Here is a 20,749-nt window from a genome sequence, read left to right on the forward strand (position 1 = left end):
GATGAAACTACTACATCACCACCTACTTCTCGCAAAGGTTCCACATCCTCCCAGTTATCTAATAAAACCACCACCCCACCTTCTTCTCGCAAAGGCTCGTCTGTTTCCCAGACTTCAGACAAAATCACTGCTCCACCTTCCTCACAAAAAGAATCTATCAAGACCAGCACACTTCTTTCTTCTCAAAAGGGACCTGAAGATTTGAAGACTTCTTCTAAAACACAGCTTTCAGATGACAAAAAGGTACATCCTGCAAATATACAAGAACAGATAAAAACAGATGAGAAGAAATCTGATGTCCGTCCAGCTCAAACCACCTCTACCCCGGTTATTAAATATGTACCGCCTAAAACAACAAAGACAGAGTCGACTAAAATACTTCCCAAAACCTGCCCTCTCTGTATGGTCGATTTAAAGCTGGACCCTCCCAACTACGATACATGTACCGAGTGCAAAAAAACTGTTTGTACGCTGTGTGGCTTTAACCCAATGCCCAATGAGACAGAGGTAAGCAGCCTTTTTGCCTTAAAATGCTTTATGAATGATGTTGCATGTGTGCTGTACTTTATTTCAAACTATTTTAAACACTTTTTCTAGTTGTTTGTTTATAATTTTACAAGCAGTTTTAATGACTTTATGATTATTTGTTAGACCATTGAAGTGAACTTGAAGAAGGTTTTGAGAATTGAGGAATGACTTTTTGAACGATACATTTGAATGATCTCATAAACATTTTTATTCATTTTAGCATAAAAAGTTAGCCCAAATTTGCTAGCATTAACTGTGTATTTCTGAAGGTTTTCTCTTATATTATGAATTCTTTCCCTTCAAATAAAATAAACACAGTACTAGAACATATGCTTCAATTATTTAACGTTGCACAGTTATCTACTGTAAACTTATTTTTGTAATGGTCTTTCAGATAAAGCAGTGGCTATGTTTGAGTTGCCAGATGCAAAGAGCTCAGGTTGAAGCAAACAAAGTACCTCCACCACCATCACCGCTAAAGAAAGAGACACTTCCTGTTTCTCAGCAGAAGCCAGTGGGCTCAACAGATGCCACAGAAAAACAGCAGATGCTTAAAGCGGGTGCGACACTAGGGTCTAAACCACCAAGTTCAGTTCCATCAACACAGAAGACCCATCAACAACAGGATCATAATGCGTCTGAAAAATATACCACTCCATCGAAGACGGGGTCTGCAAAAGAACAGGCTGGCTTCTTTGGATTTGGACGCTCAAGGTCACCATCCCCACAACCTGCTGTTTCTGGAAAGGTTAAAGGCTTTGGGTCTTCTCTTCTGAATTCAGCATCTAATCTCCTCTCCACCGCTGTGCAAGATGAATCCTCCACATCGTTACAAGCCACTCAGGAGGTGTCAGCAGCTTCTCAAACTTATGTGAAGACAACCTTAACACCAGCTATTTCTGAAAAAGGATCTGCAAATGTGCCACCTATACATGGTGCAAATTCTGAAAAAGAGGAAGGGAAAGAAAACAAAGCGGAGAAGAAAATGACAGTTCGGGGAAATGTTATAACAAAAGAGGGTGAACAGAAATCAGAGCTTCCAAAAGCATGTCCGCTTTGTAAGGCAGAATTAACAAAGAATTCATCAGATTATAACACCTGTACTTCTTGCAAGAGCATTGTGTGTATTCTTTGTGGATTCAACCCAGTGCCACATCAGACTGAGGTGAGAAATTTGTGCAAGACTTACTCAAGTTTTTTATAGTTGTGTGATGTATCATGCCTTTTGGTTGTCTTTGTCAAAGCTAAATTAAATGGTTTGTCTCAATCTACATTTCTTGACTACATTTCAAAAAGAGAATCTTTAATGTCAGCAAACCATCTATACAAATCTATACCATCTACTAATACAAACATAGTTTTTTATGTTTTTACGGATATTGTTGATAACCAATCTTATCACCCTGCAGGCAAAGGAGTGGTTGTGTTTGAACTGCCAGATGCAAAGAGCTCCTGAACCTTCACAGGCCAGAACCCAGGCTACCAAAAAACCTTTACTTACATTACCACAAAAACAAACAACTCCAATTCCCATTTCTTCACAGAGTAAGCCTAGCGTTCTAGCAGAGGATCAGAATCTGGCTGTCTCTGGAAAACAGGAAAGCAAATCCAATGTGGCAGATTCCAAAAAATCTGCCATTAAAAAATCAGTGGCCCAAAATATTGAAAGTGATGTCTCAGCTGCCAAATCTGATCAACCACCTCAACCCAAACCTCCTAAAGAGGATTCCGACTTTTTTAGCTTTGGTTTTGGCAGTTCTCGTTCAAGATCACCATCCCCTCAACCCACCGTGTCTGCCGTTTCTGGGAAGGTTCTGGGTTTTAGCTCCTCTTTCCTTAGCTCAGCATCTAATCTAATAAACTCAGCTGTTCAGGATGAAACTTCCAAAACTCCACCGACATCTCGCAAGGGATCTACAGTCTCCCATACATCAAATAAGACCACGCTAACACCACCTACTTCTCGAAAAGGATCGGTGACTGCTCAGGACTTGAAACAGAAACCTGAAGTAGATTCAAAGACACCTTCAACGCCAACCAAAGTTGTCCAGGATGAAACTTCCAAAACTCCAGCGACATCTCCCAAGGGATCTACTGTCTCCCAGACATCGGTTAAGATCTCGCCAATACCACTTGCTTCTGGGAAAGGATCGGTGAGTGCTCAAGACTTGACACAGAAACCTGAAGCAGAATCGAGGACACCTTCCACGCCAACCAAAGTTGCACAACAAATCTCCACTGAGAAAACATCAGAGCAGGTTAAACCATCAGAAACACCAGTGAAAGAGGACCGTATGAAAATTTGCCCACTTTGTAAGGAGACCCTCAAGGAGGACCCACAGAATTATAGCACCTGCACTTTGTGCAAGAGCACAGTTTGTGATATGTGTGGATTCAATCCCAATCCACATCTAACTGAGGTAAGACCTTATGTTTTTCCTTATGTGTGCAAACTATCTGATTTTGCAAACAGATTCTCTTTAGATTTTGTCTTTTACAATAAAATGTTGTTTGCTGCAGATTCTACTTGCTGTTTTTAAACATACACTCTCTAATGATATATAGGTGAAGGAGTGGCTGTGTTTGGCTTGCCAGATGCAGAAAATGCCAGGGCCTCTCCCTGCTCATCCACCGCCACAATCTAATAAAGTTTCTCCACCAGCATCTCCACAAAAGAAAGAGACTCCAGCAGCACCTTCCCCAGAGAAGAGCTCAAATGTCCTTGCTGAGCAGGACAAGAATCCTCCAGTAGATACCAAAAAACCTGTACTGACTCAAATGTCTAAAGGTGATGCTTCTCCTTCCAAATCAACACCACAACATAAAGGTGAACAAATCAAAGAAGAGTCAGGTTTCTTTGGGTTTGCTGTAGGTGGTGCTCAGTCTCCTTCTCCTCAACCCCCTGTCTCTGAGAAAGTTTTCGGTTTTGGGTCATCATTCCTCAATTCAGCATCTAATCTGATGTCCTCGGCTGTTCAAGATGAGTCCACCAAAACTCCACAGACGTCTCGTAAGGGATCTACGGTTTTCCAGACTTCAGATAAATCCATGCCAACCCCACCTGCTTCGGAAAAAGGATCGGTAGCTCCCCAGGACTCTAAAAGAAAAACACATGCAGGAGAATCAAAACCGGTTCACACACCACCTCAAAAACAAAATGGTCTAGTGGAAAAAAGCCCAAGTCCTCAACTGACCAATCCACATGTTGTAGATGAGCTTCCGAAATCTTGTCCACTCTGCAAAGAAACTCTCAAAAAGGACCCACAAAACTACAGCTCTTGTAGTTCTTGCAAAAACATTGTTTGTAATCTCTGTGGATTCAATCCCAGTCCCCATCAAACAGAGGTAAATTGATTACATTTATAGATTAACAACACAAAAATGTTGTGTTAAAATGAAAAAGATTGTTGGGTTTATTTATATTTTCTGAATTATCAACAGGTAAACGAGTGGATATGTTTGACCTGTCAAATGCAGAAAGTGCCAGGGCCTCCCCCTGCTAAGCCTCTGCCTCAATCTAACAAAATACCCCCTCCAGCACTTTCACAAAAGAAGGAAAGTCCTGTGCAACCCTCTCCTGGAAAGAAGCCAAGTGTTCCCATCGAGCAGGACAAGAAACCTCCAGCAGAGACCAAAACACCCACGCATTCTCAAACAACAGCAAATGCTCAAATTTCTAAAAGTGATGTGTCTCCTAGTTCTGGTCCGACACCTAAAGGTGATCACACTAAGGAAGAGTCTGGTTTCTTCGGCTTTGGTTTTGGTGGTGCTCGATCTCGGTCGCCTTCTCCGCAAACTGCTGTCTCTGAGAAAGTTTTTGGTTTTGGGTCATCCTTCCTCAGCTCAGCTTCTAACCTGATCTCATCGGCTGTTCAGGACGAGTCATCTAAGAAGACTCCACCAACCTCTCGTAAGGGATCCACTGTCTCACAGAGCTCTGTTAAGATGGCACCAACTCCACCTACCTCAAGAAAAGGTTCAGAAGCGCCACAAAAGATTGTGCCTGCAGAAGAGGCTAAACCAACTACTGCACAAAAATCAGATGAAAAGAAAATCCAGGAGGTTAAATCACAAAATGAGATGCCGAAGATACCAGTTGCTGAGGTAACAAGTAGCAAAACAGCCCCAGAGCCATTGAAAACCTGTCCACTCTGCAAGGCTGATTTAAAGCTGGATCCACCAAATTACAACTCCTGCTCTGAATGCAAGAACATTGTGTGCAATCTTTGTGGATTTAATCCCATGCCACATCAAACAGGGGTGAGGGGCTATTTCAATTATAAGTATTTTTTTTATTTTGAAGTGCATAAGTGTTTAAACTTGATTTCCCATTGTGATTTTTCAGGTTAAGGAGTGGCTTTGTTTGAACTGCCAGATGAAGAGTGCACCAGGATCTTCTTCTGCCCAGCCAAGGCGACCAGTTAACAAAGCACCTCCACCGATAATACAGCAAAACAAGGAGGCCCCCAAGCCTTCTCCAATTCCTGTATCTCCACAAGAAAAGCTAAATGAGAAGGACAATGAGACAAAAAATGCTGTAGAGAATCAAGAAAAAACATCTACAAAACAAACCACTACATCTACAGTGCAACCTGATGCATCACCTACAAAACCTGCTGTACCGTCAAAACCTGAACCTGCCAAGGATGAACCAGGTTTCTTCAGCTTTGGTTTTAGTGGCCCTCGATCTGGCTCACCTCAGCCTTCTGTGACTGCTGTATCAGGGAAGGTTCTGGGCTTTGGATCTTCCTTCTTGAGCTCAGCGTCTAATCTAATTTCATCAGCCGTTCAAGATGAGTCCGCCACCACTCCGCCAAGTTCACTTAAGGCTTCCACGGTTTCTGAAAAATCTGCCAAGTCTTCAACACCACCAACGTCTCGTAGGGAGTCTGTAGTGTCCCACATTTCAGAAAAGACCACAGCAACTCCACCCGCGTCTCGTAAAGGATCTGTTGCCCAGCAGACCTCACAAAAAGTTCCACCTATTGCTGACTCAAGAATAGCTGTAACCGAGAAGCCAAAGGAGGACAAACCAAGTAAAAAGGAAATGCAACAGGGTACAATGACATCTAAAGCTTTGGCAGGGGCACAGGAATCTCCTAAAGCACAGACCAAAGTATGTCCTCTTTGCAAAGTTGATCTTATTGTGGGTTCACAAGACATTCCAAACTACAGCACCTGCACTGAGTGCAAGAACGTGGTTTGCAATCTTTGTGGATTCAACCCAACACCTCATCGAACAGAGGTAAATGCTACTATTGTTATTGTTAACACTTTGATATGCATGTCTTAATTTCCCAAATGATTGAGTATTTCTAATGTGCAAAACAATTTAACATGTAAACTGTTACATGTTACAGGTTAAGGAATGGCTTTGCTTGAGCTGCCAGACACAGCGTGCATTAAATGAAATTGGACCACAGGAGCCTGCCAAATTAAAGTCCAGTGAACAAGCTGACAATGTCTCCATGTCAGCAACAGCTCCAATAAAACCAGAGGCACCATCATTAGTATCAACTAAAGTAGCTCCTGAAAAGAAAGATTTTAATCAAGTCCAGCTTGAGACAAAACAACCTAAACCCAATCAAGTTCAAGCTGCGGGCATCACTGATCAAACCAAGACTCCAAAAGATGTCCAAAAGAAAGAAACAGCTCTAGCTTCAGAAAAACTGTCAGAAAGCACCATTAAGGCACAACCTGGCAGGTCTGAAAAGAAAGAAACATCAGCTCCAAAAGAACCAACGAAAGAAAAAGAGATTGAAAAGTCACCCAGCAAATTTGCTTCACCTCCACGAGCAGAACCTCCAAAACAGGAACATAGTTTGTTTGGTTTAGGATTTGGTGGTCCCAAAGTGGTACCTGCTGCTTCTAAGCCTCCTGAGTCTGCCACAGGAAAGCTCTTTGGTGGTCTGACAGAAGCAGCTAGATCTCGTTCACCCTCACCACAAACCGTTTCTGCTGTCTCTGGAAAGGTTCTGGGCTTTGGTTCCTCCTTATTTAGCTCAGCGTCTAATCTGATCACATCAGCTTCTCAAGATGAGCCTTCCACCACACCACCAACTTCTCGAAAGGCTTCAACAGTTTCACAGACGGCTGATAAAACTACACCACCCATTTCTCGCAAGGGATCCACAGCAGCGCCAGATTCTAAGGTTCTATCAATTGGTGATGTCAAACCACATGTAGCAGAAAAACATGCTGAGGGAAAACCAGAAGTTAAGCAAGTTGCAGTATCCCAACCACCTCAAAAGCCTGTTTCTCAAGCAGTCCATCACACCTGTCCAATATGCAAAGTGCAGCTTAACAGTGGTTCCAAGGATGCCAAGAATTTTACTGTGTGTACTGAATGCAAGACTACTGTTTGCAGCCAATGTGGATTTAACCCAAAGCCTCATCAATCAGAGGTAACCTATACAGACATATAACTTTGGTTAAGATCTGAGAATAAATTAAGTTGTTTGTTGTGTTTTTGGCAGGGTTGTGTTGTGTTTTTTTTGCAGGGTTGTCTTTACTTTTTAGATTTCCAGAAACTGTATGACCTAGAAGCTGAATTGTTTTTAGAGGATCTTTCCATCGCTCTTAAATTCTTTGCTCTGAAATCTTTGCAGGTTAAAGAGTGGCTCTGCCTGAATTGCCAGGTACAGCGAGCAAATTCAGGAATTGAAACATCTGAAAATACCCCTGTGAAACCGCAGTCAGTTCCTTGGTAAAGGACAGTCAATCTCTGTCAAAAGTTGACAAGTTGACAACTGTTCCAGTAGAGGCCAAAGGCGATGAGCAGTCCAGCACAGCTGAAAAGAAAGTAGCTTTTGATAAGGAAATAAACAAGGAAAAGACAGTTCCAGGTCCACAACAAAAGCCAGATGTTATTGCAACTCAATCAATTAACCCAAGTAATGAACTGCCTAAACAAAACAACCAACAACCAGAGCCTTCAAAATCATCACAGCAGGCACCCAAAGATGCAGTCCCTCCTGCAAAATCTGCTCCACTTGCACATGCCAAACCCCCGAAACAGGAATCAAGTTTCTTTGGATTTGGATTAGGTGGTGCTAAAGCGCCACCCTCTTCCTCTAAACCAGCTGAAAAAAACGCTGGAAAGTTATTTGGCTTTGGTGGCATGACTGAAACAGCTCGATCTCGATCACCTTCTCCACAGTCTGTGTCTGCTGTCTCCGGAAAAGTCCTTGGTTTTGGCTCGTCTTTATTCAGTTCAGCATCATCTCTGATCTCCTCAACAGTTCAGGATGAGCCTTCAACTACACCTCCGACGTCTCGGAAAGCCTCCATGGTTACTGCTGAATCAGTTAAATCATCCACAACACCAAGTGCCAGCAAAGGCTCACTGGCATCTCAAAAGTCTCCCAAGGGAATGCCAACAGAATCTCGCAAGGGATCTGTTGCAACCCCAGACTCAAATAAGATACCTCCTGCAAAAGATACCAAAACACCCAGTGAAAAGAAGTCTGATGTTTTGAAAACAGAGCAGTGCGAAGTTTCAAAAATCACAGAAGAAAAGGATACATCTGAAACAAAACAAGAGAAATTGAAGCATCTTGAAGGCGTACCTCAGTCAGCAGCATCTACTTGCCCACTGTGTAATGTGGCGCTCAATATGGACTCAAAGGACCCTCCGAATTTCAACACTTGCACTGAATGTAAGAGTGTAGTATGTCAGCTCTGTGGATTTAACCCCATGCCACACATTGCAGAGGTAAGTCATGCTATTTGTTATTTATTTTTTATTGAAGTAGTCCCAAAACTAGAGCAAGGGTCTACTTTTTTGGAAATATGTTATATTGCCAAAGCTTGTCTTGATTACAGTTTCATGAGTGAATTACGGAGCTGACTAAAAGCGATGTGCTAACATCTAACATTGACTACAATCTTATTCATGTTTGTCTATCCTTTCTTTTATTAATACTTTGTAGTTATTCTCCTAGACTATATCTTTATAAACTTTAAGAATTTTTTGTGTTTAGATCTTTTCCACGCTCAATTCTGAGCTTGTTTATACTCCAAACACAACAATCCGACAATGCAATTTTTTATGCATGAAGCTAATCTGTCTGATATCTTTCTTAAACTGTAGCTCTTGTGTTGTGTTGGTGACTAATCAGTTGATGTCTTTGGGCGCTTAAGTCTGTCATACAGGAAATCTGGGCTGGTGGGCACTCCACTGTGTAGTTCGTAACCTCCATTATACCTCCTCTTCATTTTCCAGATGGCTCTTTCTTAATCATTGTAATTTTGCTAAAACTGTATGAGAGCTGAGGATGCAGTAAAAGAGCCAATAAAGGCATTAGTGTTCTGCAGGGGCTGGTGACTGACTGGCATTATTTCAGGTTCATCCAGTGACCGCCAATGTACTGTAGATGATGTCAACAAAACCATGCAAGATAATTGTGGATCTAAAGCATAAAAGTGAGCACTGCATCCCTCTAGTGATTTAAATACAAAGCTTGTGTACAATAGATGTCAATTTCAAAGATGTTTAAAGTAATGTATGTATTCTGCATTGCAAAATGTGGACAGACTTTTATTTGGTGAGCAGACACTATGTTTCCCACCTCTGCACTTTACACTTAATCTGCATGAGCGGTATTAATGCAAGCGTAGCTGAAATGTGCCGAGGGCTGACTCGAGGGGGAAAAATCTCTGTGTTTAGACAAAATGTGTGATTATGTAATAGGCTGATTGTAGAAAGCCATCTCGCAACACAGTCTGTTAAAGAGATTGAGAGTTGTGCAACACCATTATGTGATAGGATCTGCAGTGGTAAGAAATATGGAATGGCTAGTATATCACCATTATGTGAAGGTAGGAGTAGATAGGGTGTTTAGTCAGATGTCTGCTTTGTGAAAGTGGATGGACGGACACCATCTCCAGCTTGAACAGTCTAGTTTATTAACGGCCATGTGATTATCCTTTACACTAAAAAGCAGCCGTCCATTATTTACGTCATTGTGACTTTTCTGTGGTTGTGACCCAAAGGCGTTCACATCAGATCTGTAATTGTGTGTAATTTCAATAGAAAATGTAATGCTGTAATGTTATGATGTGGCTGAAATTTGTTTAACTGTTATCTGGTTTGTTTTCAATTACAGTTGTTTACTGTAAGACCACTAACACATAATGGTGCTGTACTTTTTTCCGATAATGTTTGTAATGTTAGTTCATGGACTTGAAACATAGAAAATGTAGAAAAGTATATTTTTGCTATCCTTCCAGCAACGTAGAAAAAAAGAAATATTTATAAATATATAAATATAAGGACTTTATATTCTCTCAAGTTCCATTCCCCCCGTGAAAGACATTTTCTGCTATCTAGAACATTTGATTTGTCCTCTGAATGTTAGAAAAGTAGTTTTGTTGAAAATGACCCACTTAGTAACAGGCAGCCTTGCATTTTATGCGTTAAATCATATTTGACATCGCATTGTCTTTCTGCCCTATCAGATATGACAGACTGAGCCGCTAGTAAATGCCTTTAACATGAGCCGTTGATTTTAACCTCTAAGATCCTGCATCTTCTCTCAAGAGAACATTGCCTGTGTTTCTGATGTTAATAGAAAAATGCATGTCCAATCCACCTTTGAATTACAGTCTATGTGTACTGTATACACATCTGTCATGTGTTCACCTGTAGGCATGGCTTTAACGTGATGAAAATATATTTTAGTAATATCCTGTGCCCACATTTGCTGCACTGTTGGCCAAAAATAGCTTTTGATTTTAATTTGCTTCAGCCAGCATCAGGACAGCGGCTCTAAGAAAGCTGTCATCAGACCCAAGGGGACATTGGTCATTTTGGTTTATTTTTAGATGCTGTTTAGGAGCCCACGCGTCTTTTTTTGTGTCCACTTGTTGTGTTTAATCAAGGTTTCTTGCATCACTAGCTTGTTGAATTTGTATTTGTTAATATTAGTTATTACACGGCTCATTTGAATGCTTGATTCTGATTGGCCAGTCTCAACATTCCAAGGTTTGTTCTTTTAAGAAAACAATCGCTCAAAACCCGGATGCTGAAAATCATTTTGAGAGAGGAAGTTTAATATTACACAAAAATAATTCTAAATATGTCTTTAATAACATATATGACATTATATTTACAATTGATTAAACCAATTTGCCTGTTCGTGATGTTTGAACGTCGTTTCTTTCTTTAAAAGTAAATGGCTTTTCCTCGCTGAAGGTCTGCATTCGGTAAATACGAGCTAATAAAATATTTCAAATTCACATTTTACGTCCAGTTTTTTTCTCAAGTGGGAAGTAGCCGTGTAATAAGCAGGATAATGTACAAGCAGCCGGCTGTTATCGCGAAATAAGCTCCTTCAGTGTGATACAAGATAACAGCCGGCTGCCTGTACATTATCCCTTACTAAATGCATGAGCTAACAACCACTAACAATAAATAATAGTTTGTTAGCATTTATTAATCTTTGTTAATGTTAGTTAATGCCCATAAAATTGTTCAAAGACATTAATTTTACATCACCTAATGTTAGCAGATGCAATTTTTTGAAATATTTATTATGTATTAATTTATTAGTAAATGCTAAAATGAACATGAACTAAAATTAATAAATGTTGTAGAAATGTGTTTTTCATTGTTAACTTATGTTATTTAAGGCATTAAGTGTTTTTATTGTTAGCTAACGTTAACATACAACCTTATTGTGAAGTGTTTTCCTTGCATCCATTAAATTCAGAATTACTCTGGAACAAATGAGGTGATGCCATCCTGATCCTACCGTACCTTTAAGTGGCATAAACAAACACTTTACAACTACTTATTAAGAATAAAAAAATAGTTTAAAATGACAATCATTAAGTTATATATCTGTTTTGTAGAAAATATTAGATTAATGCAACCAAACAGAAAAGTTGTTTTAAATTTTTAGTTTTAAAAATGTTTTAGCCAACAAGTGCCAACTAAATTTATCAATCTTATTGAATTCGCATTCACATCCTGCGTTTTTCTTTTTTGTTGTTCAATGAGCTTTTCATGATTCGTTTCAATTGTTTAAAAGGAGTCAATCGTTTGCAAGTCATTCTGATCAAAGTGTTCATTCTTACAGGCAAACTGTGTGTTGTGTAAAGAGATTCAACGAGCCATCTGCACTAAATCACATTACATTTATAAACACCACGCTAATTTAGGAAACATTTTCACGAAATTGAATGTACAAGAATGCAATAAACAATATGAACAGCCGCAAAATAGCTACGGCTAATAGAGCAAACCAAGATAGCTGAGGAAAATAAACAGCAACTCTCCAGCGCCTCCACAGTGACGCCATGCCGCAACTGCAGTAACAAATGACAGTCCATTGAGTGATCGCAGTGTTTTGTTTTGGCACCCCTACATAATTTTGACGAGATTCGGAGGCGGCATGAAAATTGAATTTTGACAAACTTTTATTAGTGGTAAAACCCTGATTTTGTGTTATTCTGTACCTTTAAGGGGTACCTTTTGCGTTTGAAACTATGCGGAAAATGTGAGCCGCGTGGCTTTCTCTAGTCAAATGACCCGCGGTGCACTCGTAGCACTCTGAAAAGTTGAACTATTACCATCTCAATGTTCGCCCGGCGCGTGTCTACATTTAAAATAACGAACTTGCATGCTCAAAAGAACAGAAAAATGAATCGCCAGTAAGACTACTATGTAAACACTGTTGTTGTTTATTTTGTCGTCATTCATTGTATTTCAGGAAATCCACCTTTAAAAAAAATCAGACAACTAGACTGTTTGGAATGCAAAGGAAGTTTCAATTCTGAGACTTCCAGTACCACCTCATACCATATGAATCCATTCCATTTCAAATTAGATGATTTGTCATGAATAATGACCCTTAAACAAAAGTGCATCATGTTTTGGCCTGTATACAGTACGGTGGAGGTTGATGTCTTCTGTGTTTCCTCATTGTTTCCTTGATGTTAATACACTGGTGGCCAGCTGTGCTCGAGGGAGTGTGTTTGTACTCTGTGGGACTGGTCTTTCCATTGCTTGACATTAACTCTGCTGGTATAGTCAACATGGCTATTGTCACTATGCACACACACACACTCACTAAAAAATAGTGGATTTTTTTCAATCCATGGTCAGTCAAAAAGGGACAAACCCAACCAGTGTGTTAGATTTACCTAAAACAACCCAGCATTGGTTAACTTTAGACCCAATGCTGAAAAATATCCCCATTTTTGTAGAGTTCAGATAAATGCGCATACAGTCCCTCTCACCCCATTATTTTGTTCATGTCTGTATGATTGGGTGTGTTTTGGTGTGACTGTGTATTTGTACCTGGCACGCTTTATACGCTGAAATATGATCATCCCTGTGTGCTGTACAATTGTTTTCAGCGAATGGGTGTGATCTGCTTGCTTATAAATTATGTCTATTTGACTGAGACTCAAAGAGGTACGTAAAACACGCTGGACTAATTTAATACTATTAACCTCCTCAAGTAATATAAGTTTTTCTTGGGAAGGTATGCAAGCATCATTTAGAACAGATTAAACTGCGCTCAAGTTTTTCACCTACTGTTGCACCTATGTATATGGTTGAGTGACAATAAAGGGATTTGATTTTGATTTGACAAATGCTGCAGAAATCACAGACAGCTGCAGGAAAATATATTTCATGTTCAGAAATAAAGACAGGCAACTGGTGGCGAGTCCAAAGCAGAGGCTCCCATGAAGGAGACAGTGGGTGTATAAATAGTCTGAGACGAGACAGAAAGAGAGCGCTGTACCTAACCTTTTTTTCCTTCTCTAGCTGCTTTTAAAGCTGAGAGCTTTCTGAATGCCCCAGCAGCGTGCAACTGCATGTTTTGCTCTTTCAACAGTCAAGTAAACATCACTGAGGCAGAAGCAAAGCCTCCTCCTTGTTTGGAAACGTGTAAGATTTTCCGTAGAACCTGTAAATAAAGCCACATTTAATATGAACTAGAAGAATGGACGAATTTGGACAGAGACAGATGTAGACATGAATAAGACATTATTTAAAAACATCTCTTTTCTCTGCTCTGTGTCACTGCAGTGGGCGGCACGGGTTGGCCGTGTGCCATCGGTGGCGAGCACTCCGCTTATTACAGATTAGTAGGTCAAGATTCTCTATTATCAATGGGCCTGATTTATTAAGACTGTAGCGCTGCGGGGGTGGTTGAAAGCTCACTATATTAGCCAGCAACAACCCTTGCCAAAGGCAGCTGCCAGGAATCTATATGGTGTCAGACGCAGCTCTGCAATGCCGGGGAGGCACGGCACCTCAAATATATAACTTTGGCTATAAATTCATCTGCTCTCAAAAGCAGATCTGTTCCCGCTTTGTAGCATGGGCAGGATGACAAAGGAAAACAAATCCCTCCTGATGCTTAAGATGAAGTGGTTTTATTTCACCTGGAAGGCGATCCGAGAGATTTACGAATTGTACGCAAACTTTGTGGGAAATATGCTTTTAGTATAGTTTAGCTAATTTGAGCAGCTGGAGCTCGGAACACTGTTAGTATGCATTCACATGCATGCATGCTCATTTTAGGGAGTTTTGCGTGTGAAATACAAAGTGTTATTATCCTAATGGGATCTGGCAATTTAAAGTTGCTGCCCTTTGCAAATGAACGACAGGGATTGAGCTCAAGTAGCTCTTAAAGAAAATGCGATTGCCATTGGCCATAACAGGGTGCAGTAGATCTAGCAGTATTCGCTTTCTCTCGAATACTGACATTTATGGATTTGGCAGACGCTTTTGTTAAAAGCAACTTTCAGTGCATTCAATCATTTACCTTTTTATTAGAATGTAGGTTTTTATTTAGTACAGTTACTAAATTAACAAATAAACAGACATCACCTGACCTGGTTATTACGGTGCACCTTGTTAGCAATGAATTCATAAAATGAGACAAAATCATAAAAAGTCAACCTCTAAGTCTGTTCTATGAATTATTACCAACCATCGCCCCTAAAGAAAAGCTAGTGTTTCTCACCTATAAAACAGGAAGATTTAATAAACTTTTTCAACATCTAAACTTACAACATGGTTATTAGACCCCATACCAACTAAATAACTAAAAGAGTTACTCCCTGTTGCAATTGAGCCCATTTATGACATTATCAACTTGTCGATTTATCTAGGCATGCCCCAGGACCCTATAAACTGGCCGTCAGTAAGCCTTTTATCAAGAAACCAAATTTAGACCCCAATGAACTAGGAAACCATAGACCGATTTTAAATCTCCCTCACCTGTCTAAAATTTAAGAAAAACTTGTGACCCCTCAGTTGTGCTTACAAAAGAATGACATACACAAAAATTTCAGTCAGGATATAGACCGTGTCATAGCGCTGAAACTGCGTGCTTAAAAATTACAAACGACCCGCTTATAGCATCAGATAAAGAAACGTCTGACTCCTAGTCCTTCTTCACCTTAGTGCTGCGTTCGATACTGTAGACCATAACATACTTTAGATCGCATACACAATTGTACCAGTATTCAGGGACAGGCACTACAATGCTTCAGATCTTACTTATCAGACAGATATCAATTTGTCCATTTAAATGGGGAATCATCAAATCTAATACGTAAATTATGGATTACCTCAGGGATCAGTTTTAGGACCATTGCCATTCTCCATATACATGCTGCCCCTTGGCAACATTATTACAAAAAATGGAAGTACCTTCCACTGTTATGAAGATGATACTCAGCTATATATCTCAACAAGACCAGATTATTCCTTCCAGCTATCCAAATGGGCAGAGTGCATCGAAGATATCAAACATTGGATGAATAGTAATTTCCTCCTGTTAAATTCTAATAAAACAGAAATATTACTCATTGGACCAAAGACACGTAAAAAGAATACTTCGGATTATAACCTGCAAATTTAAGGCTGCACTGTAACTCCAACAAATACAGTTAAAGACCTAGGCGTTATTTAGACAGCAACCTGTCATTTGGAAATCACATCTCAAAATGTCACACAAACACCGTTCTTCCACCTTAGAAATGTTGCCAAATTACGAAATATTCTGTGTTGCTGACGCAGAGAAGCTTATTCATGCATTTGTGACCTCAAGACTTGATTACTGTACTGCACTACTTACTGGCGATCATGCATCATCAATAAACAAAGTACAGAATGCAGCTGCCAGAGTTTGAACCAGGTCAAGAAAATACGATCACATAACTCCAATGTTATCAACCCTTCACTGGCTACCCATTAGTATCTTATTTACTTTAAAATTCTTTTAATAACTTATAAAGGCCTAAACGGTTAAGCCCCTACCTACTTAACAGAGCTTCTATCACATTACAACCCATAACGCTCTCTAAGATCTCAAAACTCCAGACTATTGATAATACATAGAATAACTCAATCCACCAAAGGGGGTAAAGCTTTCTCAAATGTAGCACCTAAACTCTGAAATAGCGTTCCTGATACTATTCAAGGGTCAGACAAACTCTCCAAATTTTACACATCTTTTCAGCCAAGCTTTCACACATAATATGCCAAATAATCCACCGGCAGACTGCATTTGTTAGATATTATTTACTAGAATGATCTTGTCGGTGCTGTGTTTTACCATTTTTCTTATTTTCTTATTTTCTCCTGTATAGCGGCTATGGAACAATGCACATTTAAATCATTATATAAATACAATTGAATTGAGTTGTGTTGTGTTCCTCTTCTATTCGATCGAGCTTCATTGGTTTGCTGTATTCTTGTTGTGTCTCTTATCACCAGAGAGCTGGTTGTTTTTTTTGTTCTTGGGTTAATCACTGAAAACAATGGCCCATACGAAACCTCTCTCCAGGCCTGCTGGTTTGTGCCGCTTGTCTGTAATTTAATAGGACTTGCGTGGCGGTCGGCCAGGCTCAGCTGATTCACAACCAGCTGTGGAGGGCAAAGAGATACATTTATGCAACAGGAAATACAAGCTAATGATACTGTTTTCTTTCTTTGGGATGGGATGATAAAACATCACATATGATTAGATGACGATTGGAACATTAGATGATTGTGTTGAAATGTGTGAGATGTCGTCTAAACAGAGAGATGCGCTGCTGGAGAGGTTTCAAATAAGGTTGTCACAATATATTATTGTCACGCAATGGTTTTTGTTTCTTTATTTTTTATTATGATATCTTTCATCATCGAGAATTCCTCGTAGTGAAAAGCTGATATCGTGACAGCAATAGTAGTCAACTGTTTAACTTAAAGTCCATGACATGACCAAGATGCATCCAGTTCAGCTTTTTGATGTTTTATAATATTGCTGGTTGTACTTGTCATTCCTGTCATGTACTAACACAGTGAGGTGGGAAGCAGTGATATTGGGTAATGCACCATGTTTGACATCCCACATTCTTGTAAGGCTCAGAAAACAGCAGGTGATGAAACAGACAGCAGAATATTTTTGCTGCGCTTCTTGTGTTGGCTGTGCTAACTATCTGTGACCAGTCTTGAAATTGAGGTGTCAAGTAAAATGATGTTAGCGAGGGTTCTGCTTTTGTTCCGAAGTGAAGCATAATTCTCCTGTTTATTAGTGACTGAAGGATCAAATCTGCTTAACAGTTGCCACTTAAACCCAAAGTCTTTCATGGCTAAAGCTTATTCATGAATCATTCATTCTGTCTTATTCATGAATCAAGCGCGATCCAGCTCGAGTAGATGCTAATTCACTGAAGCAGCGCTTTGCTGTATTTCACTATTGTAATTGTGTGTTAAGTCATTCTTGTCAATGCATATTTGCCTACTCTCTGTGCAAATGACGGTGCTTATAGTAGAATGTCCTTGTATTCGCAAAAATGTGTTGAATTGTTGTTTAATAAGCCCAATGGTTGTCTGCATGTAGTTTTGTTTTAATTTAGAGATGTTTATTAAATTTTTTAATGGTTCTTGCAGTAGTAATTATCAAATGATTGGCAAAGGATGACCAGCATTACAGCTGGATTCCAGGTGTGATATGTAGTCGTGCATTTTAGAACTGAATTAAATGTGTGCATTGCAGCTGTTGAGCGATGCTGTACGGTTTTAGTCAAATAAACTACATCATGACAGTCCTTTGCCATCAATATCCATGCAATTTGGGGAATTATACAGTGCAAATTGCATTTAGCACTGATTTTTTTAGGATGTGTGTGGGTATGTGTGTGCACCTGATTTGCATAATTAATTTAGTGAATTGTGAGCTGAAACTTTGCAGACAGCATGTGAATAAACAACACTATCAGCTGGCACAGTTTATTTATAGTCAAGTACGTCCCACTCTTTTGCTGTTTCTTATTAGTCCTAATCCTTCTTTTTCCATATTGGCAAATGAGAAACTAGCAATATACAAGCCAGAAGAATTTGACCCCCCCGGCTATTTTTAACCCCAGGTAAACAGAATCCAGGGTTGTCTGTTTCACGTTTCACGCTGCTTATAATTTACCAGGGGTTAAGAGATACCCATGGGTATTCATACCCTGATGTTTCATACTGTACATCACTAAACCGTGGGTTAACATTCTTATTTCCATATTTGTGGTGTCAAGGGTCATGATTGGATAAACACAGCAGAAAAATACTGGCTGAATAAATATAGTGCGTGGTCCCTTTAAATAACCGAATATCCGGTTGATCCAGCGAAAGATGACGCCTCGCAAATCCTTTTTGGCTGTTTTAAGCCTCATAAGACATTACTTACTCGAATAAATAAAAAAACTCAAAGGACGGTTTAAACAGCACACAGAGTTTCTGTGACTGTGCACAGCTTGTGAAATGAGGTAAGCGCTGTTCAGTTTTTTATTGGGTGTCCGTTGCTAAGCGTCTGGTCCTATCATTCTACGCCCGCTTCCTTTCACACTGCCGACATTGGCACCGCAATACACCGCAATACAGGGTTAACCCTGCAAAAGCAGTGCTAACCCTGATTTGGAGCATGTTCTCATAACCCAGGGTAAAATGCGGGGATAACCGGGTTAAAAGCTGGGTTTAGAATGAAGAGCACCCGGGGTTAAGTGCAGTGTGAACAGGCCTTATTTGTTATTTGGGGATGTTGACATTGACGTTTCTGTTTAAATGGTTGAACTTATATACAGTAATTGATCTTGGAGTACAACGTCTTTCCTTGACGCGTCTTTGTAGAAGGAATGAAATCACTGGGGCATACAGTTAGTGATCTGAATCTTGAAAGCATATTACTGTCATTGCTAGGAAACATTTCGAAAATGCAAAGGAAGAGTTCTGCAAATGTCAAAAATATATTTGGCAGCGTTTTGAGGTGCAAAACCTAGTTGTGACCTGAAAGCCACTATTAAAAAATCACCATATGCTCTCATTACAAGTGGTGTTATTCTCTTCCTCCTTTTCAAAATCAACACGCATTCAAGCTTAAAACATTCAGCACTTTTATTGACGACTTTTGTGATATTTTTCCTTCTTTTATTCTTTAAAAACTGCGTGTGGTGCGTAGCATTATTTTATGTATGGTGATCAACACTCATTGCCTACGTACAGTATCGACAAAATGCTGTGATGAGAACATTCTTTAAGAATGTCATACATGCTATAGAAGATGATTGGTTCCTGTTATTGTTAATTAATGTTCTGATTGGTCGACACTCTGGGTTTGTTGTGATTAAAATCAGGCTTCTCCTCATTTGCATATGTATGAGACTGAGTCAAGATTGTGATAAGAGGTAATTATTGCACATTTAAGCTAACTCACAACCGGTTTCAATTGTTTTACGTTCAGTCCCCAAAAACGCAGTTTTCGTGTAAATAAACAGCCGAAACTTTGTTTTTGTTAAGTTTTACTGACATTCTTTTAACTGCAAAGTCAAAAGTTTAGGCGTAAATGGTAGGTATTCTTTATAGGCAGCTTCTTAAGCGGCACCCTTACTGATGTGTGACTCATTTAGTTTAGCACACACTTTAGGCTCCAGATCCACCAAGGCGCTTTTAAGCGGCTGAAAACGCTGATTGCGGTTTCTTGAACATAATTTTTTTCAAAGTGAGACGCATTTGTTACTAGGAAACGCTCAGCGTGAAAAAACCCTGAGCGCCGGCACTGAACCTGCGGAAAAGAACGCCACCTGCTGGCGCTTTCAAAAAACGTGTCGTTTCCATTGAAAACATGCTCTACTGCCCGAAAAAATTGGCATTAGAGCAGAAACGCCTCGGTGGACACAGCCCCTTATAGGCAGCAACTCGGCATGACAGCTAATAGTTCTGTTAATTCTTCTTATTATCGATGATTAGAAGGATGTGTATGTTGTTGCACAGAAAGAAAAGTAGACAGCCTACTATGTTTTGGAGCAAAAATGGCATTGCCAGAATCTGATCTGGTTTCCGTGGTGACTGTCGGTACTGACCTGGTCAAATCCTTTGTTCATTACTGTAGTCTTGGATTTTGATGTAATTTAGGTATCCTGAAGATGGAGGATGTTCTGATCTACCACACTGATTTATCCTCATCATCAGTGTTTACGCGTCTCATCTATTATGTAACTATATCTGGTTTCTTTGCCCTAGGAAAGCTGTTAAAATAACCTTTAAACGCATCTGTTTTTAATTTGAATAATTAGTGAAATAGACAGAGAGAGAGAATTTTGAGATTCAAAATTCATTTCACTTTTTTGAATTGGCTGTGCTGGAAAGAAGATCAGTCTTGGGACTTTTCTTTCAATTTCTTTCACTTCAGGATGCATTTAAATATCCCCTGCTTTTAAAATAATTGGACTTTAAATTACAATTTCTAAGAAAATCTTGAGCCTATAGTCACAGCTTTGCGAATAAGCTTTTGAGTGTGAATGAAATACTCCTGGATATTTTCATCATAAAGAACAGTACTTAAATCAGACCATGTGCCTATTAATTGTTTTGTTTGTTTGCGTCATTGGGTGTGAGGAGAGTTAGGACAGAGTGTGCGGGTGTTTACATCTGCTTACATCTGAGCCATATTTTATAATTTAATCACTGTGAGCAGTTTTTTATTGTTAAAAAGATCACATTTAGAGCCTCAGTTGCATATCCGTTGTGATGCTGCAGGGTCGGAGACAGGTATTTTATGGCAAGTGCTGCTTGACAGAATAAAGATAAAGGAGCTGCTGTAAAATTGCTGGGGAGAGTGCATTTATTTGTGGATTTATCCTCAGAAATAAGTCTCTAGCTATGTTTTTGTAAATTACATGCGGTCTGCTCTAATTTTGTTTAATGCTCATTTGTTCATATTTA

The 20,749-nt window shown here is 39.6% G+C and overlaps 1 protein-coding gene across 1 annotated transcript in view; it reads left to right on the forward strand.

Annotated features, from left to right (window-relative positions):
- The first annotated feature begins 2,078 nt into the window (after positions 1-2,078).
- pclob (piccolo presynaptic cytomatrix protein b) overlaps positions 2,079-20,749 on the forward strand; it is a 53,369-nt gene continuing 34,698 nt past the window's right edge. Inside the window, exons 1-7 of the mRNA XM_056766839.1 lie at positions 2,079-2,948; positions 3,094-3,873; positions 3,970-4,788; positions 4,874-5,773; positions 5,889-6,932; positions 7,137-7,226; positions 7,271-8,242. Of these exons, the coding sequence (XP_056622817.1) occupies positions 2,823-2,948; positions 3,094-3,873; positions 3,970-4,788; positions 4,874-5,773; positions 5,889-6,932; positions 7,137-7,226; positions 7,271-8,242 (4,731 nt within the window). The 5' untranslated portion in view covers positions 2,079-2,822. The remainder of the gene's footprint in view (positions 2,949-3,093; positions 3,874-3,969; positions 4,789-4,873; positions 5,774-5,888; positions 6,933-7,136; positions 7,227-7,270; positions 8,243-20,749) is intronic.

Source organism: Triplophysa dalaica, chromosome 14 (assembly GCF_015846415.1).
Source record: "Triplophysa dalaica isolate WHDGS20190420 chromosome 14, ASM1584641v1, whole genome shotgun sequence".
In the NCBI taxonomy this organism is placed as follows: domain Eukaryota; kingdom Metazoa; phylum Chordata; class Actinopteri; order Cypriniformes; family Nemacheilidae; genus Triplophysa; species Triplophysa dalaica.